The sequence below is a fragment of the Copadichromis virginalis genome, linkage group LG14 (genome assembly GCF_057382275.1).
Source record: "Copadichromis virginalis isolate Kocher_CV1m ecotype Utaka linkage group LG14, C_Virginalis_male_GT1.1, whole genome shotgun sequence".
NCBI classification, from domain to species: Eukaryota; Metazoa; Chordata; class Actinopteri; order Cichliformes; family Cichlidae; genus Copadichromis; species Copadichromis virginalis.
The window spans coordinates 705,696-733,313 of NC_140631.1; the positions used below are offsets into that span (position 1 = coordinate 705,696).

The 27,618-nt window shown below is 40.5% G+C and overlaps 1 protein-coding gene and 2 long non-coding RNA genes across 4 annotated transcripts; 1 reads left to right on the forward strand and 2 right to left on the reverse strand.

The window, feature by feature from the left end:
• Positions 1-626: 626 nt before the first annotated feature.
• LOC146693157 (uncharacterized) lies at positions 627-3,550 on the reverse strand. Of its 2 annotated transcripts, none has more exons than XR_014923899.1 (5): positions 3,189-3,550; positions 2,425-2,490; positions 1,925-2,080; positions 1,380-1,472; positions 627-1,082 (listed from the first exon to the last, which is right to left on the reverse strand). It is a non-coding gene; the product is annotated as an uncharacterized LOC146693157 (long non-coding RNA). The 2 variants fall into 2 exon arrangements; XR_014923900.1 differs by lacking the exon at positions 3,189-3,550 and adding an exon at positions 3,033-3,132.
• Positions 3,551-7,823: 4,273 nt separating this feature from the next.
• On the forward strand, positions 7,824-25,569 carry LOC146693158 (uncharacterized). Its single transcript, XM_085478914.1, has 5 exons — positions 7,824-8,176; positions 12,782-12,827; positions 22,672-22,750; positions 22,864-23,120; positions 25,251-25,569. The coding sequence occupies exons 1-5, from the start codon at positions 7,967-7,969 to the stop codon at positions 25,334-25,336; spliced, it is 678 nt and encodes a 225-aa protein (XP_085335040.1). The 5' UTR covers positions 7,824-7,966; the 3' UTR covers positions 25,337-25,569.
• On the reverse strand, positions 8,119-9,048 carry LOC146693159 (uncharacterized). The gene is made up of 2 exons (XR_014923905.1): positions 8,730-9,048; positions 8,119-8,620 (listed from the first exon to the last, which is right to left on the reverse strand). It is a non-coding gene; the product is annotated as an uncharacterized LOC146693159 (long non-coding RNA).
• Positions 25,570-27,618: the final 2,049 nt, after the last annotated feature.

A 27,618-nucleotide genomic window follows, 5' to 3' on the forward strand; every position in this document is an offset into this window, starting at 1 on the left:
ATAATAAATAGTCCACTGATATTAGCAATCAAAGAAAATTACATCACCATCCCAAATAAAACTTTAACAAAACATGCCAACATTATGGTCTAACAATAAAACAGCTTGTCAGCGTTCAGTTTTTTTGCAACAGCACAGCAGTAACCATTTAACACTCGCCACTGTCAACATTTATTTTACTAGTGTTTGGGCAAAAAACTTCAGATGTAAACATTTTAACATGGAAACAATTGTTCGTCTTTAAAAGTCCACAAAATATACATTCATCCTGCATTCCCAACTTGGATGATCTGATATCCTCGTGTTGGTGTTGTTCCCAGACCATCATGAAAATGTTGTTCCAGGTTCAACATTGCAAGTGACCAATCACATTGTTGTGACGTTATTCTTTTGCGCGCCAAGCCATTCGTGCATTTATGAAATTCCAGTGTTGCAAGGACAATATCAATTCTGCTTACTGTTTATTAAAGGGTTACGGTTAGGGTTAGGGTCAGTTGATCGGCGGACAGAGGCGGTTTCACGCAGCTTAAGTACAGTTTTTTGTTTTACGCCGGTTTTTCCCGAAGTCGCAAAAGTATGACGTCACAACATTCTGATTGGTCACTTGCAATGTTGATTTTGGAACAACATTTAGTATGATGATCTGGGAACAACACCAACACGAGGATATCAGATCAACCTCCTAACTTACCCTTATTTTTAGTATGTATTGCAATTACCTTTACAATGCACACAATGTAACACAAACTGAATATGAACATATTTCTACCTCATAACAATATGCCTTGAACGCTAATATACACACCACCCTTCAACATTTCTGGTGCAGTATCATCTCTCAATTAAATCCTTTAAATCTCAATACTTTTGATTGTCTCTTAGCTTTCAGTCTTGAGGTTAACTGAGATTCAGTGCATATATCCCACCCATTAAGAGTGCACATGCAGAGGCCAGGTCTTCCAGGTCATGCAGGACACACTAGATGGTTATACCCACATCGGCTGGAGGAGTGCTGGCATCAGCTCTTTCGATGGTAAAGATAGCAAGGGTAATTTGTTCCAGCTCCCTCTGAACAGCTGTAGCTTAGACACAAAAACATAGAAAAATGGCATCCAGTTTTAAAAAAAGAAAGAAAAAGGGCCAAAGCTACCCTTTAATGACGTAAACACAATATTAGGAACATGCACCCCAGTGCGCCACTATTTTAGACTACAGATTCAACGATAAATATAAATAGTTTGGGTATACAAGAAGATTCCCCAAAACATTTAAACAGGTTCCATGCAAATTACAACAACAACAACATTACAACATGCAACAACATTAGTTATTCAAAATTTGGTTTAATACAGATAAAAAACTAAACTAAAATTACCAACCAATTATTCTTTGAAGAGGATGCTTGGGTCTTCATTCAGGTAAAAAGGTAGTGCCCTGAGGACACACTCCCTCCCCTTTTCAATGGTTTCCTTCTGTAGAGAGTGGCAGAGATACAGGAAGAGAAAACAGATATACTTTAGGATGACAGAAACTCACATTATACGCAAAATGAATGACATATCCACTGCACAGATAGACATGTACACAAGACCAACTAATCATCACATGGACATGAATAGTTAACCTGTTGGGCAGGGTTTCCACCACATTATATATGTCCATAATGGAGGTAAAGACAAACTAATACATCATCTTTTTTGCATTCAAAACATAACATAAAAACATTCACTTCTGGTTTAACCTAAATCAAGGGATCAGATTTTACATATGTTTAGGTAATTTTAATTTTCCAACGTTTTGAGTACCAAACTTTGTCTTGCTTAATATAAATGTAAGTGCACTGTGCAGCTACCATACACTAGCTGTTTAAATTTGAAAATGATCTTATTAGCCATAATATTTTGCTACCAACAGAATAACACACCTGTGTGGCTGGGGCCAAAGTTTGTCTAATTTTCTTCCCTGCAACGCCTCCTTTTTTCTTGAAGACTTTTATGAGCTGGTCAGTGTATTGGTCAAGTTGTGTAAAAAGCCTTGGAACATGTGCAGCAGTAGTAATCCTCACATATTCTGCTTCCACCTGAAAATATGTCAACAAACACAACATACTGTACTGTAAATATACATACTATATGTACACATATACAAACTAAAACTAATGTAGTAAGACCTCATTAAAGCTATAATTTTAACACAAACATTTACACAAAATGCTAATGGAGCCATTACAGCTTTTATTGTTATTTATCAAGTTCCAAAAAATATTGATCACAGCTGATCTGAAAAGAATTTCATGCCTCAGGCCCTTGAACTGCAACCATGGTTCAGATGTGGAGAAGAAATAACAGGGGCATGGGATGGGTCACAAAAGAAAACTTAACTTATAAAACAGTTTTGTTTTTAAAAGTATAACAGTTCACATACCACATACAAGCTCAGCAATACCACATACACCACATCAGTATAGGAGGGAGCAGGTAAAGGCAGGATCTGAGATTTATAAAGAAAAAAAATAAGTAATTCCTTAATTTCAAGAAGCAAATTATTGTTTGAATTACAACTAAATAAAATACTACTCAGAAGAAAAGCAAGAGATTGACACTGCCATGTGCTAACTTTCTATAGAAGCAATTATCACCAGGTCTGTCGACCTCCATTGTCTGTCCACTCATATGTCTTGAATAATTTTATTAAAAAAATTAAGTGTGTACTTTCACAAACTGTAATTTATAACTACATTGATATGTATAACTCCGCTAGGAAACATGCTGTATTTACAGACCATTTTTACATAATACAGATTACTGATAGAGCAGAACAATGGTGTCACAGTGGCTTTCGCCCTTGACTTTTTGGATTTTAAATGTCACTTTATGCTATCCTTGCTATCCTATTCGATATTTCCGACTCTCGGATTACAGAAAAGGAATCCCAAGAAAGCAAATGGAAAAATAACCCCTTGAAAGAATAACCCCATGAACCCCTGTAGCTAATCCCTTAATAAAACAAAAAACAATAAAAATGTTTCTTACACAGTCCACAAAATAAGCATGTCCAGGACCCAGTAAAACTAATGTAAAACAAGCACACGCAAACGATATAACATGTCTTGTAAGACAAACGCAACATATAACCATGCTGGACATATAGATACTACACAACATAGTCAAAGAAAAAAGTGGTCTTACCTCTCAAAGAAACAGCAGCTTGGCGCCAAAACAGCCTTTTTCAGTTAAATTTGAAGTCTTGTGCATGAGCAGGCACAAGCCGTGAAACCTTCTTGTTCTGCGCGGTTTCATTACAACTGTTTTTGCATTACTGCCACCTTGTGGATATACAAGGTATATCGATCCTAATTGACTTAACTTAAATGTTATGCGATCAAGTAACACATTAGTATTATGTACGTTGAATAATAGACACAATTACGTAGACTTGATTAGAAAAACATATGTTAACTTAACAAAAACATATATTTTAAGTAAAATGAAAATAAATAATTAATATACACTGAACAATCCACCTCATTCATTTTTTTGAGTGTAGGGGGTCATATGATTGTTGGGTTTTTCTCTGTATCTATGAAGCGCCTTGAGGCGACTTTTGTTGTGATTTGGCGCTATATAAATAAAATTGAATTGAATTGAACTGAACTGTAAAAAATGTCTGAGCCTTTCTGTGTTGACTGCGACATCACTCACGGCACATTTAAACAACAGAAACTAAAGTGCTTTAGAGACTTTCACACTGCAGGTTTCCAGAAAACACAGTTTCAAAATACATGAAAGCTGAAATCTGTGTTAACTCATTTTTGCTGCCTTTAAAGGCTAACAGTATCACATGATCAGGCTAACAGTGGTTTTGGTAATACTGTGTATGGCACAGCACTACTCCCACTCCTGTGGAAGCTGGTGTGAGTGCGTCTGCTGCTCCATGCAGGCAAAAAGAGAACATGGAGTCAAGTGGGGGTGTTTCTGTTAGTGAAGCATCACAAAGAGCTGCTCTTTTTACTTCTTACCTAGCTGATGTTGAGAGCAGGCTGCAGTCGCATTACATTTTGGACAAAATTAGTGAGAAGCCTCATTTTCAGCCATCCACTGTTGTAGACGGGTTAGCCACACACTTAGATCTGTTAGATGCTTGGGTGTAGTCTCCACATAAAACCAGAGACTCTGCTGCTGGTATTGATCTGTTGAAGAGTAAAGACATAAAAGTCAGACTGTCTGTCTGTACTTTAAACTGCATTTAGAAATTTAAAGCGTTTTCATCTTCAAATTTTCACATAAATCGAAGATCCAATGGTTCCAAACATTTTCCATCTAATTTGAACAAATGATTGATCATTCATCCATGTGTCCTGTATCTAAAGCTTTCCATGGGTAAGTTTGACTGCTACGCTAATATCTTCCCTTTGCCCGTACATTACTGTTGTCTTCTTACTGGGGAAGAAGTGTTTTCATTGCATATGTTGCACTTATGTTCACTTGTAAAGTTATACAGTATCCTACAAATGTGGCACACTACTGGCAGACAATCAAATCAACATTTAAAGTTGAGTCACACAAAACTACATAACTGACAGCAAAACCTGGAATGGAATGATAATAATCACCAGATTGTGACCGTGTAAGTCCTGAGACAGACTTGGATGATGTAACATTCACTTGGTGTCTTGGTGTTCACAGCTCATTGGCCGTGTTTATCAAACAAACTGTGACTGACTTCTGCTCATTCTAGCAAATGTTGGTGTTGTGCAGTCACTTTAATATAAATATTACAAAACTCCGATTGTACATGGGTCACTCAATCCCCACAATTTAAAAAAACAACAACCATGGTACAGTCTAAACTGCAAATGGATTGAGTTAAAAACTATTCAAACCTGTGCTTTATCAAAAATGTAAACAAAACCTCAGAAAGCTCCTCCTTCTTCTTCTTCTTTAAAAAAATAGCTTCCTACATCATCACACTTCACAAAAAGATTCTAACCACAGAAGACGCTGGCGTGTGTGGATCTTGTTGTTTGGGTTTTCTCGTTGCATGGTAGAGTGTGATCTTTCACTATGTGCAGTAGATAATGAAACGTTACCCTGAGCCATGACTCTTAAACTGTGGAACTACTTGTTGTGCCACAGAGGCTCTTTTTCCACTTTTTTTAATAATCATGCAGACAAAGAACTTCAATGAATATGAAACATTTGTTTTTAAGCACTGCACAACCTCCTCTCTCTCTTTTTACCACTTAATTTCTGTCAAACATGTTGCTGACATGAAAATGAGCATGTAGACTTTTCAAAGATGTTGTGTTTGTAACCTTTTCAGTTGGATAGCACTGCATTGTTTTCAATAACATTTCATAATGCTACCCTGGGGAAGGAGATCCAGGAAATGAAGACATAAGTTCATATCCATTAGTCCTGATGCATTAATGTAATGACTGCAACAGGCATTGTTTCCGTTTCCAAGGCTGAGAGAACATGCAGCTGCACAACATGAGGCAAACCTGAGAGTGTGAAATATCTGAATTTTGTCTTTTCATTAATTCAGCATTATTTAATGTCATTAATTTTTGGATTATGATATGGGGTATGCCAGTCTCATCCTTGATCACACAGTCTGGATACATATCATTTACAGGGTTTATTGCAATGTGTGATGCACAACATCAACATAAACTGTTGATGGTTACACTGTACCTGCAGATATGTCTATATCCTTTTGTGTGGATACTTGTGTTATCGTGCATTACATACAGTCCCTGTGTAAGCACCTCTTAAACTTATTTTATCTTTATTTTTCTTATTCTCTTATCTGAAGAATCTGAACGTAAATATCTACAAGCTGCCAACAAGTGATGCCCAACTGGGTTTCAAGATCTATCTTAGCGTATATTATAAACATGTCAGAAATAAAGTCAGCAAATAATGTGTATGAACAATATTTCAATAGTTTGTATTAAGGGCTGTTTGGATCTGCTGTAAATGTCCATCCAGACACCACAGAACACAGAAGTGCCTCGCCAGGTCAAAGCTGTTTTTGAAACATAAAGGAAGAATATGCAGGTGTTTATTTTTCACATTGTCTTTTGATGAATGTAGACCAGAGTCTGTCCCTTCATGGTGTGTCAAAATGATTTTAACCACCCAACTTTTCCTTAGGGAAATCAAGTGAGACCAAAAAAGACCTTAAAAATAAATAAATAAAATGTGCAGCAGTAAATGTAGAGATAATGTTCAACTGTGGTACTATCAACACCTATGGATGCGCATGTGCTTGCTTAGTGCATGGAGAGCTTTATCTGTCACACACAACAAACTCTGGTGAAAGTGTCATCTGAGTTTGTGCCTCTTTGGTAGATTAAAAAAGTAAATAAAGTGCCGCCCTTCGCTTTATAGTTGAGGCATATAAGTGGATGCTATAGGGTGCAAAAGTGGAAACATTAGAAAGAAAGTTTAAATAAATCTAGAAATCTAATAGGAATAAATGAATAAATAACTGACTACAAGAAAAATTAGATAAGTGTGGATAGATGAACTTTTTTGGCATTTTATAAATTGCCTGTAATTTATGCATTTTGCTCAAAACCTTTAAGTCTCCATATAAAACACAAGCAAAAAAACTTCTTTTTTTAACAAGCGATTTCAATATCAATCCTCTAAATGCCGAGTGGGGGACAATGTGTGCACTGCAGCAGCACTTAAACTCCACCCCAGCTGCTGCTTCCATCATGCCCAATCCTGCCCATTACACGGATGTTTTTCTTTCCCTTTTCATTTCTGCCATCCAACTCTTGCAAATCACTCAAGGCAACCAAGGAAGACCAAGGGTAAGACACACTACACTTACACTCACATAGATCACCCACTAATTCAGGCAGAGCTGTCCTGTGCGCCTGTTCAGCCGACACGTGTGATCATGTGCACATTTCAGCTGTGACCACATCCAGCAAACATTTCTGCCTTGAGTTACCATAACGGGTCGGTCCTCACGGCTTGATTTAAAAATAAAGCAATAAAATATCACAATGAAATTTTGAGACGTAACTTCCCCCGGCTCGACGCATCCCTCTTCTTGAACGTCACTTGTTCCTTGTTAGAAGTTTTTTTTGCGCATTTGTGCGGCACAAAGGCGTCGTGTTATTGTTCTTATACTGCAGCCGAAACTGTTCTTTTAGAATGAATCAGACAGACTATACGCCGCAGCAGATTCGCGTTAGTTTCAAAGAGCCAAAGTTGTTCTGTCCTGGCAGCGCTTGCACATTACCATCGCACTCTTGTCTTTTTGTACAATAAAAATTAAAAGTTCATATCTCCAATTCTCACATCTGCAGATTCCCAGTTTTCTCCTCCTGTCAGTTAAACTAAAATCAGCTGGTTGAAGCACAAGTGCGCAGAAAAAAGCGCGTTTGTTTGCGGTTTTCTTTTTATGCTCTTTACGTGTCGTGCAGATACTGAAGACGCTTTGTGACGCAAGTATTGACAAACCCAGTACTGAATGTGGATTTGTGTTCTCCTTGGGTTCTAAGGAGAACACAACATTTCAACATTTATGTTTAGGTCCTGATCGTACCTGTGTTGAAGTTACTGGGCCCTGTTTTCTCTGCATACTATGTGATTATGTGGTTGTATTAATGAGGAGACCCTGAACCCCCAAGCTAACCCATGAGCTACGATAAATGAAGGTGGCTGTAATAACCAGTCCCTCTCCATTCTGTTCGGGTTTAGTTTAGTCCATTCTGTCTCATTAAAATTCTACATTCTAGCCATTTATCTGCACCAATAGTTGGGTTGCGGTCACGTGGTTCTGATGCCGTGCGGAGGCAGCGCGATTTTTGAGTGGAGGGCGGAAGTAAACATGGAGGACACTGTGGAGAGTCAGGAGAGCAGCTATTGTGCAACTTTAGACCCCGTTTCTCGGGAGAGATATAAACAGATAGTTAAAAAATATATCGGACGTGATCCGTAAAATGTCCGAATACACCACAGAAGTAAAGGATTTGCCTACTATCGAGGCTGTGGATATCACCAACTACTTGGTCCTCCAGACTTCTTACTACACTAGGCAGCAAATGAAAGCTTTCAAGAGTCTGGAGGCGTACAATTTTTTTGTCAGCGGGTGGGTCCACAACCTTGGAACAAAACGTCTCCGTGATGGATACAGTTTGGTGTTTGCAAGGGTGAGTGTTTGTTCTTATATTGCTTTATCTTAAACACGCTAACAGTTAGCGGTAGCGGCTTTAACGTCAACAAACATGCCACATCCTTAGGACTTCGTTAGAGTGACAGTTGTTTGTTTCAAGGTAAACCATTCTCAGAGGTCTAACGAGACACCTCTGAAGACTTGGGTAATTGCAAAGGAGGATGGAGAAGTGATTGCAGCTCATTGCAATTGTATGGCAGGGTTAGTAGCCTGTTCTCCACTGTCACTAGGCTCAAATCCGGGCTCTCAGCCGTCTGTTGCATATCCAAAATCGCCTCTGCACATCGATGCTGTTCTGCCTTAAGCTTCATTCTTTTCTCTCGTTTGAGAACTGATTCCGATCTGGGTTTTCGTTCGTAGCCGAGATTGACCGTCGGAGCCCAGTCCTCCGACTCTTCGTCATCCAAAGCACTTGGGCAGCCTATAGTCCCAATCAAGTCAATATTAGACTACTAACTTAAAAGCACTAAGTAAACGAGAATTTAACGACAACCTAATGCTAATAAGTTCGTTTGCAAACATAACATTACCTCTGACGAAGTGGTCGCTGCAGACACGGGCATTGGCAGACTCTGCTCCTCTCGACTGTAAACGTAAATTTAAAATCCATTTTTTTCCTACGTTTTTCGGTTAGAATTTTCCATTTTTCTCCTCTTCGTTGGGCTATTTTTGGTACCCTAAAATACCGTTTATCAGTTTCTCTGGTCGACCTACTGGAGCATCCGTAAACACAACAGGACATAGGCATTTTGCGTACTGTCTGTCTGTGATTTTGCGCTTATCTTTTTCACTTCCGACCGCCAGTCAAATTTCGCGCTTTACGTCGACGTCACGTCTACGTCAAATGAAACCTAGCTATTACACACTGATGTTACGCGGTGCTCTGCTGACCAAAGCACATTATACAGTATGTCTCAAGCAATTTTTTCCATGCAATTTTTAAGTCTATCTAGCTAACATTCAGAGACAACTTGAGGATCAGTAAGCTGCCCAAGATTGGGCTCAGAGATTGAACCATCAATCTTCCAGTTTACTGGGGTGGCTGTAGCTCAGGTGGCAGAGCAGGTCAGCCACTAACCAGAAGGTCAGTGGTTCGATCCCGTGCCAAATATCCTTAGGCCCATCCTAACCCCATGTTGCTCTCCAATGCATCCATCGGAGTGTGAATATGTATAAATGGTAGACTACTTAGCACTTAAAAGCTCAGAGAAAAGTGCTTGGGTGAATGAATTAGTTGTGTAAAGTGCTTTGAGTGCTCAGACAGAGTAGAAAAGCGCTGTATTTTTTTTAGATGACCTGCTTTGAATTCCAAACACTCGTAACGGCATTTAGCACAACCGCATCAGGCACGATTTTTAAATGTTTTTCCACGTTAAATTCAGCACAAGTTGCAATAAATTGCTTGGGGAGGTTACTTAGGAAATCCCTTTTTTAATTCTGCAAAGTACTAAAGAACATGTGTAGTAAGTTCTAAATGTCAGTTTTACAGCTTGAATTATTCCTTTTTGTTTATTGGCTCTCCTTCATGAAATAACCTTTGGTGTCATTTAAACTTTACCCAGATTATCTGAACATTGTAGTTCTTCACTTGGAGAAAAGCAGAGCATTGCTGCACTACCCCTACGACAATAGCACCATCCCTGCCCTCCTCCATTATTGGAGGGCAGGGATACCTACTGAGCTATCCCTGCCCTCCAATAATGGTGGAGGGCAGGGATAGCTCAGTAGGTAGAGTGGTGGCCCCATGATCGGAAGGTTGGGGGTTCAACTCCACTGAATGGCTACCTTGAGGTACCCCTGAGCAAGGTACCGTCCCTACACAATGCTCCCCGGGCGCTGCATTGGTGGCTGCCCATTGCTTCACTGGGTGAATGGGTTAAATGCAGAGGAACTATTTCCCTATGGGGACTAACACATACACATTATACATTATTATTTGTATATTGTGTTTTATGAATTATGGTAAATGGTCTGCATTTGTATAGCGCTTTTCTAGTCCATAGGACCCCAAAGCGCTTTACACTACATTCAGTCATTCACACACTGGTGATGGCAGCTACATTGTAGCCACAGCTGCCCTGGGGCGCACTGACAGAGGCGAGGCTGCCGGACACTGGCGCCACCGGGCCCTCTGACCACCACCAGTAGGCAAACATGGGGTTAGTATCTTGCCCAAGGATATTTGGCATGCAGCCAGGAGGCAGCCTGGGATCGAACCACCAACCTTCTGATTAGTGGCTGACCTGCTCTGCCACCTGAGCTACAGCCACCCCACAGCCACAGAATTAGTTGTCACCAGTTAGTTACCACCTTCAAATAATGTACCGATTCTGTTTTTGGGCTGTGCCACGTCATATCGTCAGCATAATATCAATATATATTTGTCATATCAGTGGGATGGAGTGCCCTTGTGCACAAACAACAAAACAAGGCCAGAAGTGTCTGAGAGTGAGAGCCACTGCACCGTCACCGTCTTCCACATGTAGTTTTTTGTGATAGTGCTTCTACATCTTCTTCTTCAGCATGTAAGGATAGACTAGAGCACTTGTAGCCATATGCGTCCGTTCTCAGAAGACGTGCAACCTTGTACTCATGTAGAAAGTACAGTAAACCTTAGCTGAGCACGCCTTGTAGCACAATCCTACTTAACCACACTTGATAATGCTGATATTGGGTGTCAAATTAGATGTGGATTAGATGTCACTGGGCTAAAGAAACAAAAGCACATGCATTTATGTTTTCCATGGCAAACATTGGATGGTCACAGTTTAAAAAATGTTTGCTGGGTTCACTCTTATTTGATGGTTTTTATATTCCTATAAACTACCAAAGATGTGTTGTGACTGACTAAATTCCTTTCATAATTCAAACTGTAAAAAACAAATGTTTTAACCCTAGAACACCATCACTAACGCTGGGTGATTTTTACCAAATATAATATACCCAACAAAAAGTACTTGTCATCAAAATATATAAAATATATGACAACACATGACAAATTAGAGTGGTTTTCTTGTATTTTCAGCTGTGCCATATCTAAGAAAATGGAAAAAAAAGTTTCATGGGGGGACCCTAAAAAATGCTCCAAAATTTCTGGAAAATTAGCAGTTGGAGAACAAAACAAATCCTAAACAAAAATATAATGATGCTGGAAACTTGGTCTTTGGTCCACCCATTCATGGGATATTTGAGTCTTCCCTGGTGAAGGCACAGTCTCCTTGACACGTGAACAGCTGCAGGAGAGAGAAACAAAAAATGGCATTTTTTGAGTGGGTAAAAATGACCAGTTGACTAAAAAAATTTTTTTTACCATATGAATTCACTTGGAAATCACCACTTGTTGATATTTATTTATAACCACTGCACTAAATAAGGATAACGTGCAAATTCCAGGACCACTCTTACTTACCTATTCCTTACATGCAGTCAGTACACACAGGGTAGTAATGGCGTGGACACACCGGTCGACGGCAGACATGGCACCTGTATCGCGTCTTCCTGTCCAAGCCTGTGGGGCAGTCAGCACACCTCACTAAGGGACCACTGCTGCCACTGGTCCTGCCTCACCTTCAAGAGTGCCAGGGGTAGGGATGTCGAGCACGCTACAGATCAGGACTCTGAGTTGACGTGACAGATTTGAAGAGGGGAGCCTCTGCTCTGCCCATGGTTTGATGAGTGCCAATGCCAAAGCCTGCATATAAGGCCTCTTCTGCATTTGGTTTTCACCTCTCTTCATTGCATTCTCATTGTGAATGATCCATTAGTTTATCACACCAGCATTGATCATGCCATAGAACACGCAAAGGGGCCATCTCTTGGTTTTTCTTCCACAACCATAGTGAGCGCACATCTGGTCAAAAGTATCGACACCTCCCTTTGTTTTGTTGTAAAATTCAATCACTTCAGGCTTACGAGTGGGTCCTATGCTTGGTTGTGTATGCATGGATGACAGGAGCAGTACAACCTTCTTTTTTGAAGCTTTGTCAGGGAGGAAGTACACCAAGGTTAGTTCTTTGGTAAAGAGAAATGCACTGGAGCTAACAATTGCCAAGTTAAACAAACCTTACCTATGTGTTACTCACTAGCTGGGATGCCAAAGACACTAAACCTGCAACAGGGTGACAGCTGTAGTTGAAGAGGGACAGTAAATATGGTGAGCCTGAATGTTGTCACCCTTGAAATGCGGCAAGATCACCTGATTTTATACACTAACACTATCACCGGGTGAAATCCACCCAAAACCTACTTTACCCTCTATCACTATTGCCGGGTGAAATTCACCCAAACACATGCCTGTAGGAAAAAGCGGGATTTGGGGTAGGGAAACACCCACGCCTTCAAAGACGTCAAAGACAATGCTGAAGCTACCCAGGGACCCACCACACTCAGACAAACGCAACATATTGAAAATTATGTAAATACATTTGCTCGGGTGAAAATCTCCCGGCGATAGTGTTCTAGGGTTAAGGTAAAGACTGGATAAAATATCACTGATATGTTAAAATAATAAATAATATTACAGATACTTTTTTTCTCAAGGCAACAGCATCACGCTTTCTTTCTGTTTTCTGTCAAACACTAGATCTGGAAAATGCAAGTCCCAGGGGCTCTTCTCTTCCTCGTCATGGGTAAGCTTACTTCACTGACATCTGAATATGTTAGACTATTTGAAGGATCTGTTTAGACATATAAATTAATACATAGTACGTGTAAATCTAGGTACTAGTGAATGAATGTCTAGTTGTAACACATTGCTTCAGTTTTAAAGGTAATTTGAAAAGAATTTCACATATTTTAACTCTTGGGCTCAACAACCCATAAGAACCATTATCAGCTGAAAACATTGTTTCCAGTCATAAGGGGCGATCGTGGTTCAGGGGATTGGGAAGCTCATCTTGTAACTGGAACACTGCCAGTTGATCCCCAGCTCTGTCTGTCAATTTTATATAAATGCAATCCATCATTATAACATTGAAGCAGACAACAGCCAATTCCAGGTCTGCAGGTTTTAGATGTGTCCAGCTGATTTCAATGGCTAAATGACCTCATCAACATGTCTTGAAGTTCTCCAGAGGCCTGGTGATGAACTCCTCATTTGATTCAGGTGTGTTGACCCAGGGTGAGATCTAAAACCTGCAGGACACCGGCCCATAGATATTCAGCAACAGATCTGCTGTAGTGTTCGAAGTCATTTTGCTAATCATAAGAATATGCAACATTATTTAGAAGCAGGCTTTTACTAGCAGTTTGTAAGGAGGCCCACAAGAAAATCTGAATATTTAATCAGAAATAAAATCAGAGTGAAAACTGGTGTTAGAAAACACTGGATGTGATTTTCAGCCCTGTGTCCTATCACAGATGACAAGGAAAAGATATAATTTAAACGTAATATTGTGCTGGATAAATATTTTGCAAATTGGAAGAAAAAAACTTTTTATCTTAAGTAAAAGTAATAATCTTACGGAAGTAGCTTCATATTCATACATCTGCTCACCAGATACTTCACGTTAATTACACCTCGCTAGTACTACAGGCAACAGGTCGAGCTAGTGCTCATGGTGAAATAGAATAGAATAGAATGGCTCTTTATTGTCACTGTTACAAGAAAGGCAGTTTGTGTATTTCACACACATGGAAAGATGCCAATAGCTTATGTATTTACAAAATAACACAGACAAATTTACATTTACACAAGAACGATATGTACAAGTTATATATACACCTGCAAACATACGGATACACTCATGCATACATGCACACATATATTTACATATATGTTCCAACGTTCCATTGATCGTCTGTCAGATGTTCCTACAACTTGATCTGAGTCCACCTGTGGAAAAAAGTCAGTTAATTGGACATGCTTTTGAAAGGCACAGGCCTGTGTATATAAGATAAGATAGATAAGATAAGATAAGATAACTCTTTATTGTCATTGCACAGTCATATAAGGTCTCACAGTGGAAAGTGTCAGAGGTGTGAGGTGCTTGACTGGCAGGTCTGGAGAGCTGTGTGCCTTCAGTGCAGTGTTGCCAACTCCTCAGTAAGGAAAATCGCTTTTGGCTGTCCTAAAAGTCGCTAGAAGTCACTAAATGACATCATTGCCTAATTTGCATAATTGGTCATGCTAATGTAATTGTAACCTACGTTTTTGGAGACAGAAATAAAATCATGGAAGAGACATAAAGTGAGTTAAATGCATTTAGAATTTAATTGTCACCACAAATTAAATTTCTTTTAGCAATTATTGTTGTTTTTAATGTCACCATTCCAACCCTGCTCCTTTACCCGGGCCTGGACCAGCAAAAGTGACTCAAAGTAGGCATTCTGGGGGAGTTACTTTGTGTGTGTGTGTTTATAAGTAGTTTTAAACCTTGTGATCCACAAAACAACAAGAAAAGATTGCGTTACAGTCAGTGTGGGAGCAGCGGCTTCGCTCATGCGCGTTTCATTTGCGGTTTGGACGCAGGTGTGAACGTCTCCTGCCCTGATAGCAGCTGCGTGAGGACTATCTTCTGCCCATGAGTGGCACAGACGAGGTGCCCACGGCAGCACCCGCTGCTTGTTGAGAGTAAGAGCGATACGCGCTTTCATGTCAAAAAGTTGTCATAAATAAGTCTCCAATAACGGTAGAAAAAGTCACCAGATTTGTGGCTAGTCACTTTTTAGGGAAAAAGAATAGTCGCTAAGTGGGTCTGAAAACTCGCTAAATATAGCGACAAAGTCGCTAAGTTGGCAACACTGCTTCAGTGTCAACAGTGTGGATTTTGGAGTTGATTGGGGTTTTTTTAAGGAGTGAGCGAGGTTTCACAGGAGAGTTGGCTGAGGGTAACAATCACCTGCAGGCTTCCTCTCATAATCCAGGGTATGGCCTTGATGGAAGGAGAAAAAATGAAAGGAATAGTATGGATGGTAGGTGAGAGGAAGTGATTGGTGGTCCAAGTGAAGAGAATGAGTGGGCAAAGGTGGGGAAGGGTGGAAACATGCGCAGAGCAAGTGAAAGGAAGAGGAAAAAGAGAGACGTGAGGGTAGTACAGAAGAAACCGATTTGTCAGAAGTAGAGCAGGGCGATATGACCAAAAATATTTATCACGATATACATTTGAAAATTTGCGATAACGATATAACTGACGATATAATTGACACTAGACAAAATGCTTTACAACTCCACAACTTTATTAGTGCAAAAAAACCCATCAGTGTATTTGCACTTAAACAAGCAGCTGTTTTTTATGTGCATTAAAGTTATATAAAAATGTAACAGTGCAAATTCCTCGCTGACAGTTTGACCAAAAGGCATTTCAGTGTAAACTGGCCGACATATCCTCAGCATAACCATGTATAATATCCACAAAACTTAAAAAGAGGTTATACACACACAATACGGTAACATTATGTTGAAGCACAGTACGTATCACTCCGCGAGGCTCCGCCTACGATAGCCGCAATGCTCCGACAATCTATCAAGCGGTGCGGCTTCGTAGCTTAGCAAAGTCGTACTGAAACATCTGACAGATTTTCGAGCGCCGTGCACATAAAATCGTTTCGAGGTCAGTAAACACAACCAGAGTTCAAACATAAGGCGCACGGGATTATAAGGGGCTCTGTCGACTTTCAGACAAATCAAAGGATTGATTTTAAGTGCCCCGTATTTTCCAAACAACACAGTAATAACGACGGCCCGCTAGCATGCTCCACCAAAAATAGTGCTTTGTTGTGTATCTGACGGACGAAAGCTAAACCAGTAGTGATGTGCAATACCACTGATTTCCTTTCCGATCCGATACCAAGTAATATTCAGGGTGGTATCGACGATACTGATCCGATACCGATACTTTGTACAAAAACTTATTTTATTTATTGTATCTCAAATTATAGCGTCATAATGATTACAGGACATCAGATTATTTGTTCTTATCACTTAATAACGCAGAGTTCATCATATAGAAATAAAAAAAAAATGAAGTTGTGCCTATTTGAACACGTTGCCTGCCTGCAGCACTAAAGGACTCTGTGAGAGACGTCTGTCTCGCCCTAGCAGCACCTGTCCCTGTCCTCCTCTTCAGTTCGCCTCAACATACGTTCGTCATATTCTGTGATATGATTTACTCTGAGGTGTTTGACAAGGTTAGTGATGTTGCCACAACCATACATGCCAACCCTCCCGATTTTTCCGGGAGAATCCCGAATTTCAATGGCCCTCCTGAAAATCTCCCGGAGCCACCATTCTCCCGAATTTCTCCCAATTTTCCACCCGGGCAACAAAATTGGAAAACCATATTGCATATTCATAGCGCGGCCCAGCCAATTCCAGTTTACAACAATGGCGGCAGCTACTCAGTTTTAATATTACTCTTATTTGTCTTTCTGGGTCGCATTTTCAGGTGAGAATGTAGCTGTGTAAACTTCAAATATCTGAGCCGACCGACACATCGTCTTCAACCCCCCGCGGTCTTTCACTGCTCGCGTTAAACATGATATATAAGTCACTTTGCTAACTTAAAAATGTTCTTGTTTGGCTTTTTCAGTGTTTTATTTGTTCGTGAGTAAATCAGTTTGGCTGAGATTAAAGTTATTAGATTAGATTAAATTAAATTTAACTTTATTAATCCCTCGGGAGGGTTCTTCCGGGTTTTCACACAGCTGAATAAACATCAAACAGAAAACTAATTAAACAAAGTGTGAGACGGTCGAGAGTTTATGCCAGCGCCCGGTTATATTTTAGATAGCAAGGAGCAGACGGCAGAGTTTCACTCCACTGAGGGAGCTCGTGACGTACTACCCGGCTTTCTTTAGACCGCGAAGGGCGGGTCCTCAGGTGGAAGCAGCCTCTGAATTTGGACACCCCCGGTGTTTCCAGGCCGGCCAATAATAACGGTGACATTTAACGTATTTTATCCGATAAATAAACACTGTAAAATTATCCCCCCCCAAAACAGCCCTTTTGAATGTCTCCCTAATTCTGAGGTCTCAAGGTTGGCAATTATGGCCACAACACCTCACTTTTTTGCCACATGTATCGCAAACTGTCATGGTCCTGTGTCTGAGGACTCAGTGTTTTGTGTTTCCTTATGCTTTTGTTCATTCCGAGTGTGCATTCTGTTGTGATTTTGCCATTTGTTAGGTTTCTGTTCTTTGCCTGCCTGCTCCCACTTCTCTGTGTTCCCTCTGTCTGTCCATGGTGTCATTGTGTCTGCTCATGAGTCTGCCTGTCAAGTTCAGTGTCCTGCCTGGTTCTCTGTGTCTGTTAGTTTCCTGTTTTACTCTGAAAGTTCATGTCTCATGTCAGTGTGTTCAGTTTTACCTCTCCCCTGTTTCGTTAGCCTAATTGCTCCCAGCTGTGTCTCCCCTCTGTGCTCTGTTCAGGTCCCTGCGTTTTTGTTGCAAAACAGTCTGTGTGTTTCCGGTTTTACTTTGTAGGTCTGCCTCTCATCATGTCCATTAGTGTCAGCTGTGTCCACCCCTGCATGTCATCTCCTCATTACCTAGTGTGTATTTATAGTGTGTGTTGGCTTCTGTTCATCGTCGGATCGTCTGTGTTTCTCGGTGTAACGACGTCGCTCTGCATTCTCTGCTCCCCGTTTCATGCTTAGGTTTGTTATTTAGTTTTCCCAGTCTAGGTTTTTTCAGTCATTCGTCTTTTCTCACTACCTGTTCAGTCGCTCCACTTCTGCAAATAAAACTTCACTCTCATCACCAGTCAACTGCCTGCATTTTGGGTCCTTTTCCTCCTACACCACACGGCTCACCCCGCCAGCCGTGACACAAACCACGTCTCAGCTGTTTGTGGAGATAAAATACGTCCGCACAATTACACTCAGCCATTGTTATACAGCCGTATTTCGCACATGACTATGAAAGGCGGAAGAGGAAGTAGTTCCTTTGAATGTAGACAATCCGAATGTTATAGTTTCTTTCCACTGTGTTCCTGTTAGTGATAAACTACAAATTTACCCTAAATTACTAAAATATCGATATTTTAATGTGAGAATCGATTCTAGAACATAAATGATTGGTATCGGAGGAATCGATATTTCAGGATCGATCTGCACATCACTATAAACCAGTTCCACACCACTGAAGCTGCAGCATTTTTACAAACCAGTTCTGGTTCATCTGTTTCATTCAACGATTTGCTTTCGCCGCCATGCTTTTCCCGACGTGTGCGTATGAAAACAAAGGCACTGCGCATGCGCGTTTTACTAATATTCTATCGCGATATTTCATTTTTCTATTGTTGCCCAAAATTATACCAGTATTACCATGAACGGTATGATATGGCCCAGCCCTAGTCAGAAGACAAATCTGTAAATGTCAGTGCAAGCTTTGAAGAAGAGGGCGTAAAGAAAATCAATCCTCTTAAGTTGAGAAAAACACTTACAGCACAAGTTGGACAAATCAAAAATGCTAAGATTCTTGAAGATTGGAATCTGCTGATTGGTTGTAACACAGAAGCTGAGGTGGTAAAAGTGAAGAAACCTGTGGGGGTTTGTGTTAAAACAACTGTAAGAGTAGTAGAAAGAGAAATAATGGAAATAAAGGAGCCATTGTAGTAGTGCTGTTAAATGTAAATATGAAAGAAATGGGTGAGAATTTATAACTCAGAAACAGGGAAGTTAAAGGAGTAAGACTAATGACAAGAGGTCCACAGAGAGGAGAAACAGAACCTGTGGAGGTGGAATTTGAAACAGAAGAGGTACCACAGGTGATCTTCATTGGATTGATGCGTTTCAGTGTGATGGAGTTTGTACCCAAACCAATGAGGTGTTAGCAGCAATTTGGACATATTGCTAAGATGTGTAAAGGAAAGAGGAGATGTGTCCGATGTTCTGGAGATCATCAGCAAGGAAAATGTGGAGTTGGAGTAAAACCAAAATGTTGTAGTTGCGGAGGAGAACAGTGTTGCTTTTTGGGGATGTGAAGTGCCGAGGCAGCAGACAGTTGCTCAACAAACGAGGATCCTGCAGGAAGTGACAGGTGCAGAGGCGTGTTGTTGAGCAAGAGAGACCGAGTGAAAAACCCATGATAGGGAAGAAACGAGTAATGAAAAAGGCTGTGGACACGGTTGAAAGAAAAATGGAGGAAGACAAGAAGAAGATGGTGACATTTATTGTAATAAATGCAACATGAGTCCAAGACGGAGACGATTCAGATTATTGTGAAGGCGGCATGTCATAGTTCACCTGATATTCTTCATATCTAAACTGTAGTTGGGCAAGTCAAGAAGGGGAATGTAATGGTTCAGTTTATACCCATATTAATCCTACAGTGGAATGCAAGTCGTCTTTTGTCAAACGGTCAAGATTATAAACAGTTTATATACAATCAGACAGAAAAACATGGCATAATTTGTATACAGGAAACATGGTTGAAGACTTTTTTGGACTTTATTTGGATATACTGCAGTTAGATGTGATAGGAAAGAAGGGAATGGAGGCGGGTGTCACGGCGAGTGAAAAGAGCCGTGTAGAAAAGGAAAAGGAGGATCCAAACGCAGGCAGTCGTGAAGGTGTAAAGGTGATTTATTGAACACAAAAAGAGAGGCAAACGGCAAAACGGAGAACTAAACTATACTGGGACAACTAGACTACTGAGCACGAACACGAACCTGAACATAAAGGAAGGAAGACGATGGTACATGATGATGACGGCAGGGAACACACGGATGAAACATGGTGGATATGCAGACGGACCAGCAACTACAATGACAGAGGACACGACTTAAAATACACACAGAGAAACACAGGGGAATTACACACAGGTGGTGGACACAGCTGGGAATAATCAACAAGATGAGACAGAGGTAAAACTGAACACACTCACATGAGACGCAGACCTTCACAATAAAACAGGAACAAGAAACCATCACACTAAGACGCAGACTCGACAGAGAGAGACAGACAGAAAATGACACATGAAACTAAACCCACACAAAACATGAGAGCACAAATCTTAAACCCAAATAAACAGAAACATGGAACTCTAACAATAATAATAATCATCACACCCAAAACCACAACAATCATTCAAAAAATAAACTAACAATCAAAACTCAAAATACTGGTTCGAAACTGACCCAGAACCGTGACAGCGGGTGTGTTTCATTGAGTGTAGTATTCCATATAAAATAAGAGAAAGGGGATTTGGAGTATGTAGGAATGGAGGTATGGATTGGAGGGAAGGTATTTTATGATCGGTGCACTGATAATTTGTTTAGGGACGATTAAGACAACACCAATATGTGCTTTACAAGTACAATCCGAAGAATTGTTACAAGGCAAGTGTTAAAGGTTAATTATTGTATAAATTTGAAAGGTCATAATAAAAGTCATCGTATTAGAGAAGTGTTAGAAAATTGTTGGGAAAGAGGAAAGGATAAAAAAGTAGTTTTGGGTGGGTTGGTGATAATGAAGCTGGAGCATTTAAAGTTTTAAAGCATTTAAAGAATTCAGTCAGACAGTACAGTGGCTTTCAGGCCTACGTGGACATGGCAATACATTAATGTAGGCAAATCATTATTGGATATAAAGAAGAGAAAAATTACAACAGATATTTGTCAAGAATGTTAGAATAGAATAGAAACCTGCAGTCAGTTTGGACTGAAGAAGTCACCTGGATGAGCGACGAAACGTTTCTTCCACTGAAAACGTCCAGATGAACAGAATCAACTGTTTTTACTTACCTGGATGACTGAGGATTATCTACAGACATCAGATTGTAATGAGGCACAGGTCTAAGGAAGGTTACAGAACAATGTCTATAGCCTTGAAGGTTTCAGTGAGCACAATTTGGAACCACCAGGACTCACTAGAGCTGGCTGCATGGCTAGCAGGAGGGACCAGGGTAGAAGGGTCTTACCCAGGGAGGTGACCACGAATCTAATGGTCACTCTCACAGAGCTCCATTGTTACTCTGACAAGAGAGGTGAACATTCCCGAAGGACGTCTATCTCTTTTTTTTGGAAGCAGAAACTGGGAGAGGCTGGAGGGAAAGACGTACACAGCAATGGACGGAGACATCCTTGATGATAACCTGCTCCAGAACGCTCTGGACCTCAGGCTCAAAGTTTGATCTTCCGACTGAACACTTTTTGGAATAAAGCTGTAACGTGACAAAATGTGGAGCAAATGAAGTGCTGTGAATACTTTCTGGATGCACTGTAGACTGTGGAGTTTAAATGATTCTCAGTTGGTACTAAGGGACCCAAAGTGTGTGCAAAGATTAACCCATCCCTACACAATTACACCATGAACACCAGCCTGAACTGTTAATGTAATGATACATGATATATGTGGTTTACACTGAGCTCTGAGCCTACCATCCAAATCCCACAGAAGAAATCGAGACTGCGTATTGTTTGCGTAACAATGCAGTTCAACGCCCACTCACATCTTGCATCAGGTGATCTCAATAGGTCCCGTGATAGATTAAGGCAAGGTCTCACAATGGTTTCACCCGAAACTCTGCTGATAAGGACCCATATCCCTTTTCACACCTTGGCTCATGTGATGAGACACAACTCCCACTAGGGCTTAACTACCTGGGACTCTCCACCATCCAGTGTTAGAACTGAAGAACCTCTTCGAATGAGAGGCGAAACATCTTCAGGAAACTTAAAGAAGTCCAGTCGCTTTTCTTTCCAAGCTTCTTAGACTACCATGACCTTGATAACTGAGACCCTTCACACACACTACTTCTGCCTGCAAAGCAAAATTGTCACGTCCAAATTTCCATTTGTGTTAATGTGAGATCTGTAGTGATTATGGATGTATTCATTCATTTTCTCACTTAAGAGATTGTCAGGTTTGCTGGTAACTTTCAGTCTACGAACAAGAGCAGCTTGAACCCTCTATAACAGCGGTCTCCAACCTTTTTTGCGCCACGGACCGGTTTATGCCTGACAATATTTTCACGGACCGGCCTTTAAGGTGTCGCGGATAAATACAACAAAATAAAACTAGTACCGAAAAAAGAAGATTTATTCATAACACACGTGAAAAGACCCAGGAAAACCGAGTTAACGATAAAAAGACAACAAAATAACGCTGAAAACTGATAAAAATCCTGAAAACTATACATTTCACACCTGAGCCTCAACTCTCGCGGTCAGGTACGAAACGACTCACGGACCGGTACCGGTCCGAGGCCCGGGGGTTGGGCACCGCTGCTCTATAAGAATGGAAACTATTGAAAATAAAGTTCCTGAACAGCTGAATGTCCTGCTTTTTTTTTTCAAAAATCAAAGTGAGTTTTTTTGAACACTGAAGCAGGACTGGGCAGGACACCGGCCCTGAGGCCTGGAGTTCCCCACCCCTGCACTAAAGTGTGTGAGCTAAATGATAGTTCATCAGCACTAGAAGTTCTAAAGTTTAGTTTGGGGGAACTATTAGAACTGGAGTTTTGTATATACATCTGAAGAACGCCTTGACTGTGACTGTGTATGACATGATGTATCCAAACATCTGATTACAGGCTCTATCTCTGCCAAAAAGGTGGGGGATTTTGGTGTGTTTACTGCTTGCATCGACACAAAGGAAAATAACAGTCTCAGGTTCGAGCTTTCAGTGTTAATGCCACTATCACATCGAATGCATATGCTGTACTGAACCCTAACATTAAATGGAGTGTGCCTTATATTAACCATACCATTTGATCTTTTCAAAGATTGCAGTGCTACTATCAAGACTGTTCACAACCTCCCTATATGCCCTTCAGCTGTGAATTCAAGACATCGAATGGAGGTATACTGGCTACAATGAAAAACACGATGTGCAAGAATTACACTGTCCCATTAACAGAACACAGTCTTAGCGAGTTGCAAGAGACTGGTAATGTGACAAACTTCACATGCACACTGACAAGAAACAAGAGGACTGAAACGAAGAATATCACCATAGACTACAAGGCACACAAAGAAAAACGTAAGTATTCATTACACAGCAGCCCAACTCTGCCCCCAGATTTCTTAGCAAGATGTTCTTGTCCCGGTGTGCCAACATTTTATTCACCAGATAACCCAGAATGGGTTCCATGGTTAGGAGAGAAATGTAATACTTTTGCAAAGGAGATCAACTAATCAATAATCATTACTTTAAAGATGCAACGCAGTTGTAAAAAGCCTAGTTGGAACTACCACAAAGGTCATTTTGAGCACCTTGGGAAGTGTTGAATGCCCGTTTATAGACAGACATTGTCCACTTTGGGATTGCATGTGTGCAAAATTTCACAAGCATATAGCCACCTTTAAACTGATGAGCAAATTTCACAGGTGGGTAGAGACAGAGACTCATAGCGAGGATTTAGTTCAGCAGGTGATCATTTAAAGGTCAGTGGCCCAGCCAGTCTTAAATCTTCACTGTAATCAAAATACAAGAGAAAGTGATTTATTTCCTGATTTCCTGTTGCTATAAATTGCTAATACTACCCAGTCATATGCAAAATGTTAACAAATAGTTTTTCATCCATTGTGGGTTTTTTGTTTTGCTTTTGTTGATTTGTTTATTTCCATTGTAAAAACTTACAATAGCTAAAACTGGAAAATGAAATCAATATTTTGTGCCAGTATTGAGCCCCAACTGTGCTTGTCAGTGTAATAATTTTGCATAATTGACACAAATATCAAAGTAAGTTGATGCTTGCCGGTGTCCTAGTATTTAAAATGGATTTATCAATAATTATTATGTAAAAATTTTTGAAAAGTGCTCTAATGCAGCGGTCCCCAACCTTTTTTGCACCACGGACCGGTTTATGCCCGACAATATTTTCACGGACCGGCCTTTAAGGTGTCGCGGATAAATACAACAAAATAAAACTAGCACCGAAAAAAGAAGATTTATTCATAACACACTGAAAAGACCCAGGAAAACCGAGTAAACCATAAAAACGATAACAAAGTAACGCTGAAAACCAATAAAACCCTGAAAACCATACATTTCACACCTGAGCCTCAACTCTCGTGGCCCGGTATCAAACGACTCACGGACCGGTACCGGTCCGAGGCCCGGGGGTTGGGGACCGCTGCTCTAATGCATCCAAAGCATTTTGAATATGTTCTAGGCTTTAGGGGACGATGGTTAGCATACAGTTGACAATTTCCTGGCAAACCAGCTTCCAGTTTGGATTCAGGAGACAGACACTATCTCTACTTTTAAAATTCAAACTTTCCTTTTTGCTAAAGCATATAGTTAGGGCTGGACCAGATGACCCTGAATCCTCCCTTAGTTATGCTGCAATAGACGTAGGCTGCCGGGGGATTCCCATGATGCATTGGGTGTTTCTTCTTCACTCACTATGTGTTAATAGACTTCTCTGCTGAATCGTACTTGTTATTAATCTCTGTCTCTCTTCCACAGCATGTCTTTATCCTGTCTTCCTTCTCAGATGGCGCCGCCCCTCAAGGTTTCTTCCTGTTAAAAGGGAGTTTTTCCTTCCCACTGTCACCAAAGTGCTTGGTCATAGGGGGTCATATGATTGTTGGGTTTTCTCTGTATGTATTATTGTAGGGTCGACCTTACAATATAAAGCTCCTTGAGGTGACTGTTGTTGCAATTTGGCGCTGTATAAATAAAATAAAATTGAATTGAAAAATAGCACACTCGATAATTAATCAGATATCAAAGAAAATAACTGCCAGGTTTAACAATTCTGAATAACTAGTGCTTGCAATGTTACTGATTTATTTATTTTTAATACATCTTTACAGTAGAATAGATCTGCAGGTGAGAGACAGAATTTGTGGTTAAAATAATCTAAAATAAATGAGCTCATGTCTTTTTCTAATCACGTTTCCTCGATCCTAAAGCTTGCCAGATACAACACTGAAATGAATATGAGTGTTGTCCACTCATGCATGGTGTGGAGTGCCGCAGTTGAATCCATGCAACTTGATGTGTCAAGAGAACAGATCAAAGAAGTTAAAAGAACTCGAGCTCAATAAAAGTGCAGTTAATTCATTCAAACTGCAGCAGAAAGTGTTAACTGTGTAGCAGACGCATCACTGTCAGGCTCCATCAAACAGGATGAGACAAGCTGTGCTCTTCTTATCCTTACAGAACGAGTCCCAAAGTGCTGTGCTGCAAGCCCAACCTCCCTGTGGCCTGTGGTGCTCCTCACTCTGTGGAGAGTCGTTGACTCCTGATGAAGCAAGCATGAAGGAGGGTCTCTGAACGCTTTGACTAACACAGATGTATCTGTTCCATTTAGGCATTTTGAAATTTAAGAAACTTTCTTAAATACATTTCTATGCAGGCTTCCATTACTTGCCTGATCCCCAAGTACATGCAATAATGCAGTATGTTAACATATAAACTGAATTCCAACTATGATATATGATAATATGATATATTAAAGACTTATGAATTAAAAGCATTAACTCACTTCCGCTGTATCATTATTGCTTTGTTTTTTAATAGGACGTTTGGGCGTCATTGAAACCAGCTCCTGCTGCACATCGCAACACAGTATTCAAAAGCACCTTAGTTTTCCAGCATTAAGAGTTTGTGGGAAAACATAGATGTGAGGATAGGGAAGCTCAGCGTCATAAAGATCTGATAGGAAGGAAAATGAGTTCACTGAGTGGGCGAAGCTGTATTTTTGTCCTTCTGTGAGCTCCAAAGATATTGGGACACTGTGCAAAATGGAAATAAAAACAATGCAATGATCAGCAAATCTTAGAAACCCATATTTTATTTACAGTACAGCATAAAATATACACCAGATGTTTAAACTGAGACATCATACTATAGCAGGAAATTTGCATATTTTAAATTTGATGCCAGCAATACGTCATAAATAAACTTCCAGAAGTCTCTTATGGACTGTTGTTAAAAGACGAGAGGGTAATTGCTGCACTGAATATAATATGGCTATGTGGGATTCTGTTTTATTACACAGTGTTCCAGCTTTCACTGTGGGTCATGATATTCACTGTTCTCTGGGCTTCTTGCAACCTTTCATGAAAGCACTGAGTCTAATTCTTACCTTTGTGTAGTACAGAAACTGACGTTTGATTTTTCTTGGTAAATTCCTCTAAGCCAGATTGTTGATTGTTAGTAGGTAATTACTCTTAGCCTTTGCCTTTACAGCATGACTGCCATGCAGAAGTGTTTCTCTGTGTAACCCTGAATTGACTTAAAAAATAAATCTAGAAAAGAAAGGCATGTTCTGCAAAACACTGGGGGGAGGGGGCTGGAAACATAAGTAACTACTGGATTGTGACTGTAGATTTAAGTATGTCCTGTGGAAGGCAGGATGGGACCTGCTGGTTCTGTCACACAGTCAAAATGATCCGGCTCTTGCTCTCCAGCTTCACAGGGCTAAAGTGTAGCGATGTAAAGCGCTATACAAATACAGTGCTTTGATTTTAGCATAAATGCACATTTTATATCGCGAGCCAAACAGGAACCACAAAAAAAAGGGCCTTGTTTCATCTGCAGTGACCTAAGATGACTGCCATGAGTAGATTTATTACATATCAAATAAATCTGTGGAAAATTGATCAGATGTCTTTAAAAAAAAAGAAAAAGGTCATGTTGTAATATCATAATTTGACCACTAGGTGATGACAATAACCACGTGAAGTATCAAGGTCTATGAGACGTGGACGTTACGTTTTTTTAATATTATTATTATTTGAAGCCAACGGGAGAAAACGTTTTTATTTGTGTAGGTTTTTTTCATCAAAAGAGCAAGTATCCTGTTTACTACCCGCTCCATCTACAAAAAGGCTTTTGGAGGGTTAGGGATGTAACAGTGACGTGTCCGGTGCTTCTTTCCTTTTCTTTATTTCTTTCGCCAGTCCTCGAGACCTACTGACCTGCAGCGTTTAGATGCATCCTTGTTCCAACACACCTGAATCAAATGAATAGCCGGTTACGAGGCCTTTGATGGCATGCTGAAGATGTGATTCAGCTGTGTGGGAGTAGGGATGCGTCTGAAAGCTGCAGGGCAGTAGCTGGCGATCCCTTCTTTAATGGAGTGGAGTGCTGAGAACAGCTTCTTCTGTTCCAAAAGGCGCTTTTTCGAATCTCTGGGGTTTTGTTGGGATTTCTTTTCTGTTCGTTGTTCCTCCACGCCGACATTAAACACCACAACTTTCACTGAAAGCAGTGTGGCGCTGTAAGCTGGCGACTTCGCCACGGAGGCAGAAGCCTTTAGAAGGCACTTTACCTGCAGGCACACCCGCGCTGGTTTAGCTCAGTGGTTACTTCTCAGCACCTTTGAACCGCTTTACTCTCGTCAGAGGGATCGAACCACGGGCGCTGTCCAGTGTTTTACATCTATTTTTCTTCCACTCACAGTGGAGGAGGAAGTGATTCCTTAAGCTTAACTAGTGTTCCCGGTCACAATTGACCGGTCTGTTTTAGCAGCTCTTAAGTTAGCATAACAAACATTTTTCACCGGGAACACCACAGATTGATT

Coding starts and splice junctions, on each gene's coding strand:
- LOC146693158 (XM_085478914.1), top strand. CDS start 7,967: ATGTCCGAATACACCACAGAAGTAAAGGATTTGCCTACTATCGAGGCT. Junction 12,828..22,671: donor TCTTCTCTTCCTCGTCATGG/GTAAGCTTACTT, acceptor ATCTGATTACAG/GCTCTATCTCTGCCAAAAAG. Junction 22,751..22,863: donor AAGGAAAATAACAGTCTCAG/GTTCGAGCTTTC, acceptor ATCTTTTCAAAG/ATTGCAGTGCTACTATCAAG.